Source organism: Xenopus laevis, chromosome 9_10S (assembly GCF_017654675.1).
Source record: "Xenopus laevis strain J_2021 chromosome 9_10S, Xenopus_laevis_v10.1, whole genome shotgun sequence".
NCBI classification, from domain to species: domain Eukaryota; kingdom Metazoa; phylum Chordata; class Amphibia; order Anura; family Pipidae; genus Xenopus; species Xenopus laevis.
The window spans coordinates 44,726,079-44,747,376 of record NC_054388.1 but is presented as its reverse complement, the minus strand read 5'-3'; the positions used below and the strand labels follow the sequence as shown (position 1 = coordinate 44,747,376).

At 41.2% G+C, this 21,298-nt stretch overlaps 1 protein-coding gene across 10 annotated transcripts in view; it reads right to left on the bottom strand.

The window, feature by feature from the left end:
- Positions 1–19,141, bottom strand: part of arhgap44.S (Rho GTPase activating protein 44 S homeolog) — a 72,715-nt gene extending 53,574 nt beyond the window's left edge. For 4 of the 10 annotated variants that reach the window (XM_041578538.1, XM_018238577.2, XM_041578545.1 and 1 more), the window contains exon 1: positions 18,752–19,132. In XM_041578538.1, coding sequence (XP_041434472.1) covers positions 18,752–18,804 — 53 coding nt within the window. In that variant the 5' untranslated portion in view covers positions 18,805–19,132. Of the gene's footprint in view, positions 1–18,751 lie in introns of all 10 variants that reach the window. The other 6 variants (XM_041578543.1, XM_041578544.1, XM_041578541.1 and 3 more) reach the window with 5 other exon arrangements.
- Between the last annotated feature and the right edge of the window lie 2,157 nt (positions 19,142–21,298).

Below are 21,298 nucleotides of genomic sequence, written 5' to 3'. Positions count from 1 at the left end.
ATTGTTACAAAAGTAACTTATCGACTGCTGTGAATGTTCTGGGCTCTTTGCCAAAAGCCAATTAAGTTTTACTTTTTCTGGCTGTTCAGTGCAGGGAAAATCTGGACTTTTCAGTACAAATGAGGGACTGCAGGTTGAGCTGTCAAAAGAGGGACTGTTCCTCTAAAAACGGGAGGTATGATAGCTAGGAACAAACTGAATACATTTCCCTACAGCAGTATTAAATTAACTGACCTTTCCTGAGATGAGTATGCTAATATCAAAATAACATGCAGCCACCAAGGATTTTTCATGACATCCATGGCATTATCATTTCAGCATTATTAAACCTCATCATCATCCTATATACTGTAGTTTCAGCAAGTTACGCAGCGCTTAGCATTAATAAACCCTGATAAATGGTTACAGAATAGACATTGGATCCATGCAATTACTATGCAGCAAATCAGTGTGACAAGACAGTCCCACAGCTGAAAAACAGAAATGTGGTAGAGCTGACACTGCTGCTGTGTGGTTTGGTGGGTTGGGGGTGTAACTTTCATATAGGTCTTATACTGCCTAATCAATTAAGGAGGCAGGATAGCTCCCAGAAATGTAGTAGAGAGCCAGGAATCATATTGGAGAGATGCATATACTGTACCTCTCTCTATGATCAGCAAATCCTACACTCTAAGGTATTATTTATTCAACTCCAAATACCCAAAAAATATTTAATGGAAAAAAAATATGAATTTTTCAGCCTTTCAAGATTTATTATACCCCAAGTATGGAAAAAGTCACAATCCGAAAATCCGGCATCTCAGACCAGCCGAGGTTGTATATAAGTTAATGGGAAAAGGCCCTGAAAATATATTGATCTGTGTGCAATAATCAGAAGATTTCGTTGTTTTCGGGCAAAAATCTGAAAAAATCTCACGTTTTTTGGGTGGAAAATCCAGGGAATTCGTACGATTCGTTTTTTTTCAACTATTTTTTCTGTTTTTTTCCTGCACATAAAATTTTCCGGAAAATATATTGATAAATAAGGGAAAAAAACCTGTGCGGATTTGGTCGGAGTATTTTACAGAAAATGATGAGATAAATTTGAACTTTGATCATTTACAACCACAAGGGAAGTTGCACTACAATGGATGCAAATGTTACATGTATTGACTCTATTCAATACATTTTTTTTGAAAAAAAAATTCATTAGTATGCTAACGGAAAAAAAAAACCCACCAAGACAAATTCAACTTTAAAATCGCAAAACCTTTATTAAGAAATAACTTACTGAAACTCTGCTTGCTCTTATAGGATATAGCCAAGGAGGAGAAACAGAGCGATGCACGCTGGATTGACTTCCTGTCACCTTTTCTGAAGAGGAGCGGAAGCAGAGTTTCGGTAAGTTATTTCTTAATAAAGGCTTTGAGATTTTAAAGTTTCATTTGTCTTGGTGGTTTTTTTTTGGTTAATATACTAACGATTTTTTTTTAAAAAAAAATTTGATGTTACTTGTCCTTTAAAGATACTTATGTACAAATGTGCTCCTTCCACTTCTGTATATCAGTAATCAGCGCTATTGCAGTTGGTGTCTGCTCTGCTGAACGGTGCACAATTGCACTTAATGATGCTGGGGAACCCTGGAGTTACCTCCATGCAGAATGTGGCGTTAATTCCAGTTTCCAGGGTACATCAATAACTGCAATCTTGACAATAAAATGCTCACTAATGCTATTTTACTACTGCTCGTTGATGAAGTGATGCAATCCACACTGAAAATGTTAGCTGCAACATGCACCTGATTGCACGTTTCCCACAACACTTTACATACTTCTTTGCAGGTCAATTAATCTGGTGGCTTCTTCTACATTGTATAAAGAGTCAGAACTAGCAGTGCAAAGAATAGTAAGGAACAGGTTCTCCTTTCAGTAGCAATTATTGATATGGAAAATATATAATATACATAATGGAAAGTTGCTTCTTTCCTTAGCCTAATGCTATTTTTTTGGAAGTTTAAAACCTGTTTAAAGGACCAGTAACACCAAAAATGAAATGGTTTAAAAAAAAATTACAATATAATGTGTACTTGCCCTGCACTGGTAAAACTGATCTGTTTGCTTCAGTTCATATAAACCGGCTGCTGTGCTGTGAATGTCTGCCCCCATGGCTACACAGCAGCATATTTATATAAACAAAAGTAATGTTTCTGAAGCAAACACAGCAGTTTTACTAGTGCATAGCAACTCAACATTTATTACATTACAACACTTTTATTTTTTGATGTTACCATAACTTTAAATAAAACCAATGCATCTAGTGCATTACTGTAAATACAGGCATGGGACCTGTTATCCAGAAACCTTGGGACCTAGGGTTTTCTGGATAACGGATGTTTCTGTAGTTTGGTCCACTAGAAAATCATGTAAACATTAAATAATCCCAATAGGCTTATATTGCTTCCAATAAGGATTCATTTAATTTAGTTTGCATCAAGTACTATCTACAGTTTTATTATTACAGAGAAAAGGGGAATCATTTTAAAAAAAAGTTAGATTATTTGGATAAAATGGAGTCTATGGGAGAAGGCCTTTCCGTAATGCGGAGCTTTCTAACAGATCCCATACCTGTATTTCTGTAGCCATGCATTTTATTTGGTATCACCGCTTATCTCAGAAGCAGAAAACTTAAAGGCTTGCAGTCAGTGCTTTAATTGGAGTGAAGAAAGTGGGGGGACGCTCTGTGTGGTGAGTGTAGCACAGTGTGCTAAAAAAAGCCCCTCCCATTACCATAAGCCACACCCATTGTTATAATAAGCCTCACACACCAATCATTTCTGGTTTCAATCACTTTAAAGCAAAACCATTTTGCTATTTCCTTTTTGGTATTTCCTTCTAATGCACAGTTTGATGCGCAGTATGCATAGATTTACCTAAGTATGTGACCTGTAGGGACCCCAAAACGAAAATTGTGCATATGACTTTTCTTGGCAGTCAATCTAGCTTCTGCAAACACAGCTCCTTGCCTGTGTATTGTGCCATAACAACCCCATCATATTCTATATTAGCCGAGATTATTTCATATATATCATTCACTCACTATTCCTAAATCTGCTGCTGTTTAATACCTTAATTTCTCTTTATGTTTCCCCTGTTTTCTTCTTCTCTCCTTTTCTTTATAACCTTCTCTGTTGCCCCTATCTTCTTATCTTTTTAACGCAATCTTTACTCTCCCTTTATTTTATTTGTACTGTATTTAACTATATTTTATTTTACCTCTGCATTTTATTTGTGTGCAGAAGTGAAGAGGAGCAAAAGAAAGTGAAGGGATGGCATACCTCCCCAATTCCAGCACTGCTTGCAGTGCGAGGTCAGGGTACAAGTAGAAAATATAGTGGTGCTTGTCAACTAAAAATGATCATCCCTAATTATTTCCTACGTTAGCAAATCACAAGTCAGCATAAGGGCTCTTACTCACGAGCGGTTGTAGCTGCGCTCTCCTGCGTTCCGTTTTTCTGCGTTCAGCCGCAGGAGATCGCAGGAATAGACGCATTACATTTTTTCCAATGGGGCTGTACTCACACAGGCGCTTGTAGGCGCCAAACGCAGGAAAAATGCCACATGTTGCGTCTCAACCTGCGTTCGGCGCCTACACGCGCCTGTTTGAGTACAGCCCCATTGGAAAAAATGTAATGCGTCTATTCCTGCGATCCCCTGCGGCTGAACGCAGAAAAAACGTAACGCAGGAGAGCGCAGCTACAACCACTCGTGAGTACGAGCCCTTAAAGAAACAGAAGGAAACAGAGAGTCTACATCAGGTGCATGCAGTGGATAATCCAACCAAATTGACAGACATCAGTCTGTGCATGAGCACATCGACTAGATGCCAGGCAAGCCAATAAAGTAGAAAACAACTCTGCATTCAGGCATACAGATATAAAGGGGGCTAAATAAAAGTTTTAGTGACCCTTTATACCAACATGACCACTTTCTATTTTATTAACACTTTAATTGCACAAATAACCTTGCAAAGAGCAGAGCCACAGATCCTTCCATGACAATATTCTGTGTAGAACTGTTACAAGTGATGAAAATAATGAAAAGGAACATCAATCTGCAGGTTCAATGTCAGGTCCCTAATACTTTTCATGCTATAATTTAGCCACCAGCCCCTGTATCCCATAGCATAAACTATTTCCTCTTCTTGGACACGGCAAATCCACAGGTTCCTCCTGACTTCACACTGCTTAATAGTCTCTAGAGGGTAAATATGACACAACACACACCTCAGTGGGGTATATTCTCTCTATATTATTTCAATTCAGATTTCACCCATTAATCATTGAAATTCAATCCCCTAAAATGGACACACAAAACAGTACAACAAAGGAGGAAGGCAGTATTTATAAAAGCACAGTGCACTTTCTAGATTGAAAGCTCTTGAGAACAGTGCCCGGGGCAGCAGTTAGTGCAGCTAAACATGCTTATGTATCTACCAAGTCAGGTTATTTCCTACTAGCTGGCTCTACACAGTCAGACTGGCCTACCAGAGTACTATAAGAACTCCTGGTAAACCCCAGTCTGCGATAATCCCCATCAATTCATTTCCACCATAATCTATATATACTATTTGGTACATTTGTTCTCCTGTGGCCAATAGGAGGACTGACACTGGTCCTACTAACCTGGATGCCAAATAAATGGCCAGTTTGCTGGGGAACAAATAATGAACTCTGCTATTTTCACTGATAAGGCGCTTCCTCCTATTCCTCCTATGATCCTATTAAAGTAGAGCAGGGGTCCCCAACCTTTTTTACCCGTGAGCCACATTCAAATGTGAAAAGAGCTGGGGAGCAACACAAGCATGGGAAAGTCCCTTGGGGTGCCAAATAAGGGCTGTGATTGGCTATTGGGTAGCCCTTATGTGGACTGAAAGTCTACAAGATGCTCTACTTGGCACTATACTTTGTTTTTATGCAATTAAAACTTGCCTTCAAGCCTAGAATTTAAAAATAAGCACCTGCTTTGAGGACACAGAGAGCAACATCCAAGGGGTTGGAGAGCAACATGTTGCTCGCGAGCTACTGGTTGGGGATCACTGAAGTAGAGGAATGTGCTTGTTAAAAGGTCTGGCTGATTTAAACTACAGGGAAAGAGTCAGGGGAAGCTCAAAAATGCGTCACTTCACCTGACCAAATCTGAGACTTGGTTATATTCACCAATTGCAGTCCCTAGCATCACTTCTCCCTATCTCCACGGTAACCAAACACAGAAGCCATTACCAGCATCCCAGAGCCTCCATTGCAGTATCCATGGCAACCCAGGAGGGTGTGGGGAGAACAAGAAAAAAAAAGAGGCAGCGAGGGAGCAGGTGGGGGGTTGGTACAAGAGATAAAAAGAGACAAGGAGAAACATAAAGCAGAAAAAAGGGAAAGGGGGAGCAGAATTTAGTCTGAGAAGGTGAAGAGAGAGCAGAGAGCTGGGACGAGAGTCATGGGGAGACCAGCAGGTAGAGACAGTCCATGAATAACAAGTACAAGGGGATAAGATGTGTGTGGAAGGGAGACGGGGGGGGGGGGTGAATTGGAAAGAGAGAAGGATAAATAGAAGTGAAATCCAGAGCACTGTAACAGTGTGGCAGGAGAGGAATGGCAGCAACTGAACCACATATACTAAGGAGCATTGGCATGTAAAGCATGGTCCTAAATCATTTTTGATATATGGAGTCACTCATTTACTGTACCTCTGCAGAACTTAGCCCCATCCTGGTCCATCTGGGTCCCCCACAAGGCTCACATATTTGCATTATCTGTGTCAGTGGTTCTCAAGCCTCAGTGGGAAAATTTATACTAAAGCGACAAATATAGCATTTTTTATGTTAATGTTTTTTTTCTGTAGGTGCAATGCAAGTATTCTAATAATCAGCTGTGTTACTAGGGATCCATGGACACCCCCACCACTAATATCAGTTGGCCCATTTTAGGAATGGGGATCACAACATGCAAAAGATAGCAGGTACTTGGACGAGTGGGGAAGATCCATTCGCTTTGTACAACCTGCCTCTCCCACCCCATGGTCAAATTGGGCCAATGATTTCATTACATTTTGTTGTCTTTGCAAACCCATTAAAGGGGTTGCATACATAGACTGATAAGCTCTTTTCTTGACAGGATTTTCCAGTCTTGACAATGTCTGCAACATCCCCAATAAGATAAGGATACAGTTGGCTTTGCTTCATACATGATCGGTAGTGGCCGAGCCAGTGGCCAATGACAGCCCATGCATGGCAAGATTTATTGTTGTTTAAGAAACCATTAAACCTTTTAAATGGCTATGGTAAGGTAATTATAATGAATAGGTTGATGGTTGAGAATTGTATCTACTGTACAAAGACTTTGGTGAATATTTATGACGGTACATTTATTTTATATTGCAGTTTCCAAGGAACACCTGAACATAAGCCTGCAATCAAAGTCCAGTATATATCTTCATATACAGAGATAGGTCTTAGCATAAGATTAGTAGAGCAGATGTTCGGTCTCTAGAAGAAGGTAATAACAGGCCCGGAATTGCCAATCAGGTGCCCCAAGGCTAAGTCCTCCTTGGGCGGTCTATCACCCCCATGCTACCGCTCAGCTTACTTCTGTTCATCCCCCCGCCCTTCACGCGTTTTACATGTGGACTCCTCCAGAGATTTAAATTTCCTGTGTCAATTCTACAATATTTATAAAAAATTTAGAAACGGCCAAGCAGCATGCCCCTTAATTTGTGCCAGTCTAGGCCTGGGCCTTTGTGGTCGAGAGCCCATATGGCCTGGCTGGCAATAAAGTTTAAGAGTTTTTCTGTAGCCAAAAGCACCACGGTATCTCCAACAGAATAGAGGGGGCGGGTTCACTTAAAATCTGTCATTTCTGTAGCATGTACCAAACACGGCATGTATCACACTCACTGTGTGCCAACCTCTCAGGGTTTTCTTCTTAACAAATTCTATTATTTCAATTTGTAAACAGAACTGAACATACTTTAATTAAGACTAAATGAGTGAGTGGGCAGGACATTTGGGTTAGCAGAAAGTAGATATGGCAACTGTGGTCTTAAAGGAGAACTAAAGCCTAAACTTCCTAGAAATGCTGTATTTTATATACTGGACATATTGTACCAGTCCACAGGCTACATAATTTATATATATATATATATATATATATATATATATATATATATATATATATATATATATATAATATACAAAAGCCATGAATATCTTGTAAATTATATCCTTATCAACGGTGAGTTCTGATGTCTTTTCTGTCACATGACTCCCTAAAACATGTGTATTATAATAAATAAAGTACCCCCAGTTTGCAAAATATGAGGATATTAGAAGTTAAATCGGAGTTCCATGACCTGTATAAAAACACTCGGTCTTCGGCCTCGTGTTTTTATATGGTCATGAAACTCCTCTGTAACTTATAATATTCTTATATTTTACAAGAGGGGGTACTTTATTCACTATATATATATATATATATATATATATATAGGATTTATATAATATAAAGTGACAGCATCCCAAAGTAGGGATGCACCGAATCCACTTTTTTGGATTCGGCCGAACCCCCGAATCCTTTGTGAAAGATTCGGCCGAATACCGAACCGAATCCGAACCCTAATTTGCATATGCAAATTAGGGGTGGTAAGGGGAAAACATTTTTTACTTCCTTGTTTTCTGACAAAAAGTCATGCAATTTCCCTCCCGCCCCTAATTTGCATATGCAAATTAGGATTCGGATTCGGTTCGGTTGGGCAGAAGGATTCGGCTGAATCCTGCTGAAAAAGGCCAAATCCTGGCCGAATCCCGAACCGAATCCTGGATTCAGTGCATCCCTATCCCAAAGTATGTACTGTGAATCAGCAGAAAAGAAGATTGGGCACAACTCCTGTATTTTTGCACTTTGAACACTGCCTTTTATGCTAGATGAATTGCCTGATCTTCTTTCAGAGCACATAGACCTACTTTCACCCCATGGATACATTGCTGCCTGTGCTCAGCAGAACTGCATTAATGAAGGATGGGTGGACAGAGGAACGTAGGCATTCCCCCCTCCTGTCTGTCCCCTAATGTATGCAACATATTGGGGCCCTGTACAAACTGAATGGCCCTGGAAATCTGGGATAACAGCACTATGATATAGATATTCATACATGTGTATGCACACAGGATAGAATGGAGGGTGCTATATTTTGCGCTATCTGAATAAAATCAGCCTTGAGTATGTAATTGTCAATGTTGCAGTTTGCAAACACAGAGTCCGGCAAGGTTAATGTTGTAAAATAAATGCTGACTTGGCAAACCACTCGCCCCCTCAAGCATCTCATCTGCAGGGCTATGTCAGTGTCCTGGTTACAAATGAAAATGAAACTGGGGGGGGGGGGGGGGTGAAATATCCAATGTTAATCAGGCTTTCACCGGGACCAGTAACCTCTGTGTGTTCATCACTCTCTGCTCTCCCGCTGATGGTGGAATTTTAGCTCAGACAATTCCATACCCAGCCAGGAACAATAAAAATGGGAAATATTTAAGACTTTCAATTGGACACTATGAGACCACTTTTCTATTTCCCTGAGGGACAAGAAAATCATGGGTCATCCCAGAAAGAATTTGTTGGTTTTTTTTTTGTTCCATTTGTGCCCAACTATGTAAATTCCATTATTTATATTCTGCTGAGCCTGCAGCTTTGACTAAAACATTCATACACTCATCCCAAAGAGCAATGTGCAGTATGAAAGCATGAGAGGGCAGATGGAAAGGACTGCTTCCTGGGTGGGGAGAGGGCAGATGGAAAGGACTGCTTCCGAGGGAAAGGGGTGACCACTAAAAATGGGGTCCAAAATGGGTAGGGATTTGGCATAATGAAAGAGGTGTGTCTTTGAAGGGAGTAGGCACAGTGATTCTGACTCAGATCAGAATGAGAGTGTTCACTTTGGATGGAGTGAGGGTAGAATGAAAGTAGTGTGCACTGGGTAGGGAGTGAGCAATAGATTAGTGGTTTAAAATGAGTGGAGGAGTGGAATTCAGTATGAAAGGGGTACTCCCAGGGTGAGGACTAATATGGGAGGGTGTACCCTTGGTAGGGAGTTGGCAGAAAAAGTGGCATTAGCATTCATTGGACATTTTACTTTATCCATGGCCCCTGGATGTATTTCTATATGAGGGTTCTTCAATCAGAAGCCTTTGGCTTGGTGGGCAAAACAGGCCTCTCCATTGAGTGTGCTGCCACCAGCCCCGAGTGACCCTTACTGTAAGGAATTGACTTGTTATGATGATGCAAGTGAAATGGGGATGTGCTAATGGGGCAAAACAGCAGGTCAGGGGCAGAGTAGAGGGCACCATAGCAACAGGGTAAAGTTAGGGGACTGAAGACAATAATAGCAAATCATGGTTACTATAGTATCTTAAAGGCATATAGTCATACCAATTCAAACTGGGATGTTTATCCTATTGAATACTTTATGTACCATTATTGTTTCTTATTGTAAATAATCAGACTGGGTATCATTTCATTAAATGATGTGCTTTGAGATGGGGCTCCTCCTTGCTGAATAATATACAATGTATATATCTGGGCACTGAGCTGTTGTCTGTGGTAGATATACCAAGTATATTTAACCACATGTTCATGAAGAGGGAAGGAAAGAGACATACACAGGCACACACACAGATTGAGCTGAGGACCATGGGAGGCTAATGAGTGAATGTTTCCAATGTTCCTAATGTCCCCAGTCCAGCAATGGGAGCAGGTATACTGTTACCAGTAAACAATGGCACTGCATAAAGCACTGAATATTCTCATTCCCTGACACATAGTCCCTATAAGAACAAAAGCCATGGTATAATGAGGCTTATTCTGCATCACTTGTTCAGCGGAGGAGTCACAAAGGGTCTGGCAGGTTAGGTTACTTATTTAGGGACACTGGTAACCAAGACAAGCTTCTAGCAACTATATTCCACACCCTTATATAATGCTGAGAAAAAGCAGGAGCCCTAAAAAGACATTATTTTGTCCATCTCAAAAAGAAATGCACTTATAATATACAAATGCTGTTGGAAGCCATTTGCCATTTTTAAATGGGAATTTAAAATGTATTTTCCATAAAAATCCCAAAAGTTAAGGTAAATGTGAACTTTCTCCTTAAAGGAAAAATAAAAACTAACAATGACTATAGGCAGAAGTGATATAATTTATTTAATGAACCAACCCGACGGCCCAGCAGCACTATAACAGAACATTTTAACAGTCTTAAAGGCGTTGCCTGCAAGGATTTTTATTTAGTGATGCCTCAGCTACAGACATGCGGTTAATGCTGTTGTGATGGATATAAATATCATCAGTGTAAGTGCAGCAGCAGCCTGTTAGCACCTTACTTTCTATGTGACAAATACGTTACGTTGATACTTTTTGCCAAGCTTTAGGCACCAGCACCAAAAATTACCCTACACTACTTAGAAGAGCAAACCCTGAGATACAGAATTATTAGTCTGCAACCCACCTGGACCCCCTGGTGCAGGGGGCTAAGTAAAATAGGACCTCCAATAAAAAAGGGAAACTAAATTCCATACCTGGCCACTACCTCAACCTATCAATCAACTCCCTGCTCACTCCCCTGCAAGTCTTGCCCCTTTGGCAACCTCAGCCATGGTGCCCCCGACTGGATTCACACTGTCCCATCCTCATGGTTGCCATATTGAGCTTTATAGCAATCAAAAATTCGGACCGGACATACCATAGGGCCCTTTCATTCTGAGCCCCCATATAAACTGCCACAGTGAAAATGAAATAGATACGAGCAGGTACAGTACCTACCCTAAAGAAACCAACAGTATCTGTGCAGGGAGTTTTTTGGATGACTATGCAACAGAGAGGCTTCTGTAATCTAAATCTAAACTAACAGGTGAAAGAGACAGTAGCCGCTGGAACAATGAGTTGAGGACACACATGAGACTCCATGGCTGCTTAGTTTACCCATTAAAGGGGCCAAAAATATTCGCAGCAATAACATGCGGAAACTTAAAGTCAAATTTACTGCACCTTAGTAAAAGCACCCCTTAGCACTTGCTCCATAAGCCAAAAGGTCTTATAATGAGAATAATAGATGGGGCAGTATACTCCTATATGCAACCTTTGCACAACATGAGCACAATAAAGCTCTAATGAAAAACTGCTTCCCCTCCCCCCACTCTCCCATTAAACAGGGTCATTTGTTTCAAATGGAGGTGATCTCTGTATAAACAAACCTATCCCTTCATTAGGGTGCAGCCTTTCAGGAAAGTAGCAGGTCAGCACACAGAGGGTTTATCCATGGTCTGGACATTTGTTTTGCTATGTTGTGGCTTGGCAGAATGAGGAAGTGGTTTCTTTTCAGGAAGTCAAAAAATCAAAGTGTTTTTGTTTTCTTCTTTAACCCAGGAAACGACAGAAACCATGGATATTTCTTAATTAAAACAACTGGAAAAAATCATGTTCAGCGCAATCCTACTTTATTCAGGTCATATTTAATGTTCTAATTTTGATGTAATTTTGTCACTGTTAATACTTTGGCAATCCATGCAAATACATCTCCATGTTATTTAAATAATGCATGAATGTAAAATACCCCTTGGGTAATGACAATTTAGTTTTTAATGAATTTATAAGTTCATTCTAATAGCTGAAGTGCAAGGGCCATTCATTCAGTGATGCACAGCTCTGGTGTCATTAATTCCTTCCCTAAATGGATGTTACACACACCTAAAGCTGCAAGGACAGATTGACACAGATACAGAAGACGAAGCGGCTCTGTGCTTTTCAACATTCGTATCTTCATTTCACAGCACTGTATTCATGAGTGATTTGGGAGAACCAATACACCCAAGGTATTAAAGAGACCTGTGCTTACCCCTTGCCTATGGCAGGCATAAATACAGGAACTTCTTGTGTCCAAGAGTCAACTCACGGATGCAAGTGCTCAGTGAGTGGATCCTAAGGGTTCTACATGAATATTAAATAAGCCCTTATCCCACTGCAGTTGCAAGGGGTACACCAGGGAAGATTTTATTCTGGTGTGTCCACAAATCCAGACCTGGGTGCTACATTTTCCTGTGCTGACTGAAAGGATGTCAAACTTCAGGTAAGAGCTTTATGGACCCCAATATATACAGTAGTACTAACCTACTGCTCACTGTGACGTCATTGCTCACTGTTGCTTAGGAAAAAAATATAATTCTAAGCATTTTTTAAATGTCCATGTATTCCTCATTTCCCCTGGTGTACTGTATGTGTAAATGTCATTGTTGTTGAAAGCAGTGTCTGAAAGCAGCACTGCTGATTCTAAATACTGCCTGTAGCAATAACAGTAGATTTGATCTGAATCCTGGGGCAGGATAGACCTTGTCTATGGTTTAACCTTAGAAATCGCTAATATCCTGGAACCCCAACACTAACCAAACTGTATTGGGAGTAGGCAGGGCTGGAATGAGATAGGTACACAGACGCCCAAACAGGCCACACAGCAGTCCAAACAGCCCCCCACCAGCCCAATATATAGTGGCTGTCTATGGAAACTTACATCAGCCCCTCTGGCATTTGCCAGAGCCCAGTCCGGGCCTGTGAGTATGGTATGGAGCACCTGTATGGAGCCTCTACTACAGTAATGAGGTGGTAATGACCTGGCTGAGCTGTGTATGCTGGTTATGTTCTGTACTGTACTGAGCACTGGGGGTAAGTGCTTAGTAAATGGGGAGTTTGAAATGACCCCTAATGTGCAACATTTATAGTCTACTTCTTGGTTAAGCTTTAGTTCTCCTTCAAGGACTTGGGACTAAAACTGTAAGTAGCCTTTTTCGGTTGTGATTTTACAAAAAACAGTGGTTTAGAGCATAAATATAACTACAGTATTCTATAATATTATTCTTCAAAAAATTGGAAACTCAGTTATGATTGAGGAAGCTTGGAGATAGATTGCAGTCTCTACGAGAGACTTAGCAGCAGGAAAGAAGAACGCATCTTCATTTAAATACTTTACATGCCCTGTTTTTTTTTTTTTGTGAAGTGTCCTAAAGCTCCAGCTCAGTGTTCCTCATTGTTAATATGGCCTTGAATGCTGTTTTTAATATTTGCAAGAAATGCTATTATATACCTATAAACAATAAACAAGTATTGGGACACAGTTTACACACACGCAGCAATAAATAAACTTTTTCTGGCCAGATTCCCAGAGGGTAGAGACATGATTTATGCTCCCTGCCCTTTTCCGCTCTATAAAAACAGAATAAAAAAAGGAGAAAGAGAAACATGTGGTTTGGGCACTGGGAGCAAAGGGATCCAGGAATTAATTACAGCTTTCTCTAATAAAAACATTGATATGTTATATTGTTATTGCTTTCCCATTAGCTGGAAATTTCACTTCTTTATATTGGAAGCTGCCAATGAGCACAAATGGTTGGGAGGGCAGTGTTTTTTTGCTAAACATGCCAAACATGCCTTAGGTGAACATATTGTGCTGTACAGTCCCATTAATATGACAAAACTATTTGGAATCTTCCAATGCTGAAGCAGGATTATAAGGAAGAGGGGAAAGGTTCCAGGAGAGGGAACATCACAGTTTTTTTGCTTGCCCAGTTTGATGTCACTTTCTTATGCTTCTGGGCATCTCTGCAGCAAGGAGGTGCCCATTCAAACCCAGACAGCCACAGAAACCATAATGTATTAATAGTTTGTGACCCTACAGCAAACTCAGTATAACATACCTGCCAACAATTGCAAACTATTTCCAGGACTGGGCGTCACAGATGATGTACTCTACAGAGGACACAATGCACCATGCCAGCATACACAACACACCCAATGGACACGATTGCTAAGAGTTTTCTTTTCCTTAATTTTTTAAAAAATGTGGACAAATAACTTTTTCTAAAGTTGCCCATACAAAGGCTGAAAAAGCTCCCAATCTAACCCCTCTAGACTGTGAGCAGCTTATTGGATGGTGTATGGGGCCCTTGGGACTCTCTGTCTGACCAGTATCTGGCTGAAAATCTGCCAGATATCTATCGAGCAGGTTTGAAAATCCTGTTGGGCAATGCATCTGTACATTGATGTGATATTAGTCCAACTGGTCCAAACTACAGGTAGATACAGTATTGGCCCCAGACCAGCGATCAAATTAGTCCAATTTGGCCCCGCACATGGGTGGTTAAATCATGCAAAGATTAGCTCAATTGATAAACTTGCCAAACAAGAGGTTCTTTATATTAATGGCCATCTGAAGGTGCCACGTAGGTTGGTTGTTATTAAATAGTACATATATTGCCTATTTGTGATCATTATTAACTGAATATCTGAATGAGTTCTAAGCTCAAGCTAGTTTAATTTCCAGAAATGCAATTTACATGACATGCTTGTCAATTAACAGAACAGATGAAATAAGAAGAGAGGAAGGCTTATGGTACATAGGATGCTTGCTTTTCAGCGGGTGAATAAGTGAATAAGTGCCTGAACCTAGTGATGGAGGTTGATGTTAGTCATAGTCAGGCAGTTTGTATTAAAACCCATGACAAGCTGTTTGCTGGATTCGGTGTCATGAGCCTAAATGTAACCTGAAGGGAAACACTGAAACACACACACACGTAAGAAGCAGTAAAGTACAGGATGTAGGTAGAATGCTCTAGAACAGTGCTGTCCAACTGGTGGCCCACGGGCCGTGACCCCCCTTGTTTGGCCCCCACATGAAAGTCTGCCTGCTGTGACTGCTTACATGTGTAAACTCTAAAGGACAACTAAACCCTAAAAATTAATGTGTCTAAAAATGCCATATTTTATATTCTGAACTTATTGCACCAGTCTAGAGTTTCAGCTTGTCAATAGCAGCAAAGATCCAGGACTTTAAACTTGTCACAGGGAGTCACCATCTTAGAAAGTGTCTGTGATACTCACATGCTCAGTGGGCTCTGAGCAGCTGTTGAGAAGCTAAACTTAGGGGTCATCACAAATTATCAAGCAGAAAATTAGGTTGGCCTGTAATATAAGCTGATGCTACAAGGCTGATTATTACATTCTGTTTCTAATTGCACTGGTTTACATGCTGTATCTGTTAATTAATTGCTAATCAGCCTTATACTATGACATTTCTATTCTATGTGTACAGTATATTGTGAGTGGGTCCCTAAAATTAGTAAGTGACAGCAGCACAGAGCATGGTCAGTGAATCAGCAGAAAAGAAAATGGGGAGCTACTGGGGCATCTTTGGAGGCACATATCTTACCTGCCAAAGGACAGTGGTTGCCTTGGGCTGGTACAGAAGTTCAAAACATAATGTATAACATTTCTAGCTACTTCTTTAGTTCTCCTTTAAAATGTATCAGTAATAAGATTAACTGGCCTCTGCAATGTTTACAGCTCAATTTCAGAATGTAATCCCCTGTATTGTTCACACCTGTCATCCCCCTTCTATTGTTCACACCCCTTAAGACCTGTTCACACCTGAGACCTAGAATGAAAGTGCCCTCATTGTTCACCTGTTCAAACCTCATAAAACTGCTGATAGGTTTCCCTGTCTCCTCCTGTGTTCTAGCTTCCCTATGCTCCTTGTGTGTGCCATATAATGCGTGCCCTATGCTCCCTGTGTGCACCATACTCTGCCTGCCCTATGCTCCCTGTGTGTGCCATACTCTGCCTACCCTATGCTACCCGTGTGTGCCATACTCTGCCTGCCTATGCTCCCTGTGTGTGTCATACTCTGCCTGCCCTATGCTCCCTGTGTGCGCAATACTCAGTCTGTCCTATGCTCCCTGTGTGTGCCATACTCTGCCTGCCCTATGCTCCCTGTGTGTGTGCGCGCCATACTCAGCCTGCATTTTGCTCCCTGTATGTGCCATGCTCTTGATGCCCTATGCTCCCTATGTGTGACATACTATGGCTGCCCTATGCTCTCTGTGTGTGCCATACTCTGCCTGCCCTATGCTCCCTGTGTGTGCCATACTCTGCCTGTCATATGCTACCTGTGTGTGCCATACTCTGCCTGTTCTATGCTCCCTGTGTGTGCCATACTCAGCCTGCCCTATGCTCCCTGTATGTGCGCGCCATACTCAGCCTGCATTTTGCTCCCTGTATGTGCATGCTCTTCATGCCCTATGCTCCCTGTGTGTGACATTCTCTGCCTGCCCTATTACACCTGTGTGTGCCATACTCTGCTTTCCCTATGCTCCCTGGGGCCTTTAAGTGTTTAATCCTATGCTGGGTGTTGCTGTGCTATCCACAGGGGAGGAGGAGGCATATAGATCAATGGGTATGTTTTAATATGACTTACATTTTTCACATATCCCTGCAGTGAGCACCAACCATTTGGTTTTTTGGTGTGCTACCACCATTAATGTGGACATGATCTTTAAAGGTTCTTGTGGTAATATGGGTGTGGTTTAAAGTGTGTGTGTGGTTTAAAAACAGGGAGTGGTCAACACTTGCTTCCATTACTGGCCCTCCACCATGTATGTCTGAAAAATTCCAGCCTCTCGGTACCACAGAAGTTGCTGCTCTAGAAGTTTCTGTCGTGTTAGAAGAGAGTTAAACCCTAGAGACGTAGTACAAACCCACAATACTGTTCATCCTGCAATCAGTTCAGAGGAGAAAATGATCGGTATCAATAGAGGATAGGATACATCACCATTGCCAAGCACACCGGACAGTAAAGACTCTCATTTCTATGGCATAGAGGCCAAATATCCTAGTGATTATGGTCTCTTTCAATCATCGGTTTGTCTGTCTCTCTGTGCTATCTAGCTATGTCTCAGTCTCCACCTATGATTTCTCAAGTGAGAGTTAAAACATTTTTCCATTCATAAGAGATAACTCTTTCTATACATGCAAGATACATCACCGGACAGCATTTGATATGAACATGTACTACCCCTATTCGTATTCATATACATACAGCATTCATATTTGTGAAGCCAACTCATCCATTTTGAATTATATTTGTCATCACATTGTCCCCAATAGATGACAGTTGGGTGTACAGATTGGGCACAGCCATAGGGTTCTAGGAGTTGTAGTATACAGATATGTGGAGTGGTACAGATATTCGTCCCCCTCCCCCCTTTAATATATATATATATATCTTACAGACAGCTGATGAGAGCAACTGGTGGGAGAATTGGACTCAATAAAATGCAGTATACATAATGCCATGGCACAGAATACTGGGCCAGAGCGTGGGAATGAGGGAGACTGCCCAAGGTTATATAAATAAGCTTACTGCTATACCAAGCCAAAGAGTCCCTTCCACTTAAAACTTAATGCCATAGTAAACGATTACTAGACAGACAGATGGATAGAAATAGATGTATAGATAGATAGATATAAACAAAAAGATAGATAGAAGTAAATGTATTGATAGATATAAACAAAAAGATATATATAGATATATTTAAATATGTGTATAGATGATAGATAGATAGATAGATAGATAGATAGATAGATAGATAGATAGATGATAGATAGATAGATAGATAGATAGATAGATAGATAGATAGATAGATAGATATAAATTGATAGATGGATATATATCCACAAAAAGAGGAAGAGCTATGGACATAAGTTAGAGAAAGAGAGAGGTAGTTAGACTGACAGATATTTAGATAGTCTAGATAATAAATGTATAAAGGGCAATAAGAGAAAGAGACAGATAGATAGAACAGATATCTAGATCTATGATAGCAAAATAAATAAATGATAGCTAGCTAGAACTATAGATGGATATATAACAAATAAATCTCTCTCTCTCTCTCTCTCTCTCTATATATATACAACATACGAACTGATATAAAAGTATTGCTAGATACGTAGTTAAACAGATGTGGCTAGATAGATAGATCATAGCTAGCAAGACAAATAGACAGACAGACTATAGCTAGTTAGAATGATATATAGAGATGATAGACAGATAGTAAAAGAAATAGATATGTAGCTAGAGAAATAGTAGATTAATATACAGAAGATAGTTGAGAGATAGACATTATAAAAGTGATGCAGGCTAGTTATTGGTTATTGTACATAGATTGTGCAAGCAGAAGGAGCTCCTGGAGGAAAGCCAGCTATAAGAAGCAATGCAGTGCCTAGAAAACATCAAGACAAGGCATTCTGTGGTCTGCTCATCCAAGCATAGGACATTCTCACAGCAGAATATTTTTCTTCTAGATCTGTTCTCCCTGCAGTAAGTTACACTCCCCATTTCAACTGGTTTTGTGCAGTAATGCAAATAAATTAGCTGTACCCATAGGTGCACACTCCCCAGAGAAAGACATAGACAGTATGTAGGAAATAGGCAAATGGCATGTTTCAGCACTGGTGGCAATGGCACACTGGGAATGCTCTGGGCTGCTATGCTAAGCACGCAGGGATGTGTAAATATGCACACACCCCGCTCTATAACCTGCAGCATCTGTTTAGCAAACCTGGCACAGCAGAACGCAGGCATTGATACAATGTATCAGCTGACATCACAGCACAACCATTGCCTGGCACAACACAACGCACAAATAAATACAAGGTATCAGCGGTCATAAACAAACATTGTCTCTGGAACCCCCATACATAGATACAGCCAAACCCGACACACAGAAAGGGTTAAAGGTAGCCAAGCCCACAAATGCAGAGAGACCCAGCCCTGTGGGGGGCTGAAACAGAAGGGGGCACAGAGAGAATCCAGTGACAGTGATGGGCACAGCCATTACATACAAGGTGCCTTACCTTCCCACTGTCTGGTTAGCCAGCTGCCTCATCCGATTGAATTGCTTCTTCATCTTTGCTGTAGGTATCTATTATCTGTATATATATATATATGTATAAATATATATATAATGCTCTAGTGGAGACACCAAATAAATAAACAATAAATAGACCCTTCCCCCCAGTGCAGCACAAACATTTACATGCCCCCTCCGTTATAGGGGTGCTGCCGCACAGAGCATGTTCCAGTGGAGCATAGGTGTCAGGGTGCAGGGTAAATCCATGGGTGGAGAGGGGGCATCCAGGATGGAGGGGTGCTTCCTTGTTCACCCCCTCCTCTCCTTCCTTGCCCCTTTATTGCATGGTCCAAGTGCTGACAGATCCAACCCCCGATTTGAAGCTCAATACTGAACGAATGGGTTTAGCAGAGAGTGAAAATAAGAGGCAGGGAGTGGGAGTGCTGGAGGAGGGGAGGGCCGGCATGGCTGGGGGTGGAGAGGACCAGTTAGTAGCTTTCCCCACCCCCATACAATATACATGCACTGCAGCACACCACTCACGTCAGATGCCGCCGGTTCAACCTTGTCTACAGCTGCTCCGCAACTACAGGAGCTTCAGTGACAGACAGGGCACATGCGATAACTTGTGGCCAACAACCTGGCATATTCTATTCAACACATAATCTGCCCTTGCGCCCTGTCCCTTATTACCGTGCCCTGCCCAGGACCCTTATTGTTTCTCTTAAAGGTGCTGTGGAAGAATGGAAAAGGAGCAAGCTCAAGTCCAGGGCAGAATCAAGGAGCAGCCTGCAGCCAAGCAACAGCCCCAGTCATCACGTCAAAAAAAAGAGGAAGAAACATTGTGACCCCCCCAAAAAGACACAGATAGTAACAGCTGCTGGTAAGTAAGACATACTTGGTGATAGCCTGGTTCTAAGAAGTACCTAAAACTGGCCGTGCTCGGGCAGATTAAACTGGCCCCTTCAGACAGAATTGGCAATTTATCTGACTGTGTAGGGTCCCTCCCCAATTTTGTCCCTGACAAATCGAAAATCGGCCAAATGTCGGGCAGGTTTAAAAATTCTGTTGAGTTGAGGGTTGCATTAGCTCATTGATGTGGTCCTCTCCAGATTGCCTGCATTGGCCTTCATTAAGATCAACTCAATATGGCCCAGCACATAGGTGGCGGTATCAGGCAAAGATCATCTGCCCATCTGTTTCTTACTTTTTCAAACATGAGAAGCTGCCGTACACTCATAACAGTATCACTAGGTATGGCTTAGTGCACAGTGATAGAGGATTCGGCAACCTCACAATTAATGTGTAAAAAGAGATTCACTGGCAGGGCAAACCCTTGCTAGTTTCTTAAATTTATTAAAGTCTTGTGTGCCATTGAATCTCTCTTGCTTCTTACTTTCCCACCACAGGCCAGAACAGCTTGCACCCTTACAACCTCACCTTATTAGCAAGAACACTTCCTTGCACCAGATCTTCCTTCCCATTTTATGCTATGATGTGATCCAGACCCTATGAGGAATTGGACCAACTCAAGAGGTATGCAGGAAAGCTGGGAAAGTGATGTTGGACACTTGTGCTGAGAGTCCACAAGCATGTACTTGACTGGACTGGATAGCAGAGCACTTATATAGTGAGAGTGATAAGCGCCACCAGGGGGTGCCACAGGTTAAGTAGAACATTGAACATGGCACCTTCAGGGCAAATATAGCATTCATGGTAGCAGGGTTTACAATAAGCTTTACAGTCTCCTAGATCTACCCAGGGAGTTCAACGTTAAAAGGATTGGTCAAGGGAGAGACCATGGTCTAATGACAAAAGGTGGCCAATAGCAAAGGTGCATATGCTTGAGATACTTTGATAGCTCCATACTGCAGGGATATTAACTGGGTGTGTGACAAATCCAGACATAGAAGCTTTCAACCCCATTGCTTAGGGGGAGAATACTCTTCTTTTAAAACAGCTTTTTGTGGGGCCTTCAGGGCAAGTGAGCTTTGAGGACTTGTTTGCAGATGGTAAGGCCAATGGAATATGCAGTGAGGTGGGGGCATAGTTCAACATGCTAAAAAGCATTATTGACTGCCTCCTGTAACCCCATTGATTTTAATGGGAAAATGGAAGCAAGGTTGTAAGGACTTTTTGTCTGTTTTCACTGACTTTATAGTTACTTGTAAATCTAATTGCTATTGAAAACAGTGTCTTTGGCTGTTTATATTCTCTGCACTGCTGGTTCTGAATCCTGAAAATATGGCAAAAGTCAGCTAATTAGAGGGGCCCTGACTTCTGCTACATTGTTCCAAGATTTAGAAACAGAGAGCAAAATTGCTTTCAATTGAAATTATATTTACAAATAACATTAAAAAACACAGATAGTGTAAAATTTATTTATAATGTATATAATTGGTTTTAGTGGTGTTCCCCTTAAACAATGTCATTGTTTCACATACAGCTGGAGCAAAAACTGATCAAACTGGCATGTAGTTACCAGTTTGAGCACCAATGTAGTTTAGTGAAATCTTTGCCATGTTTTTGAGAATCTTTCTATTAATTGGCA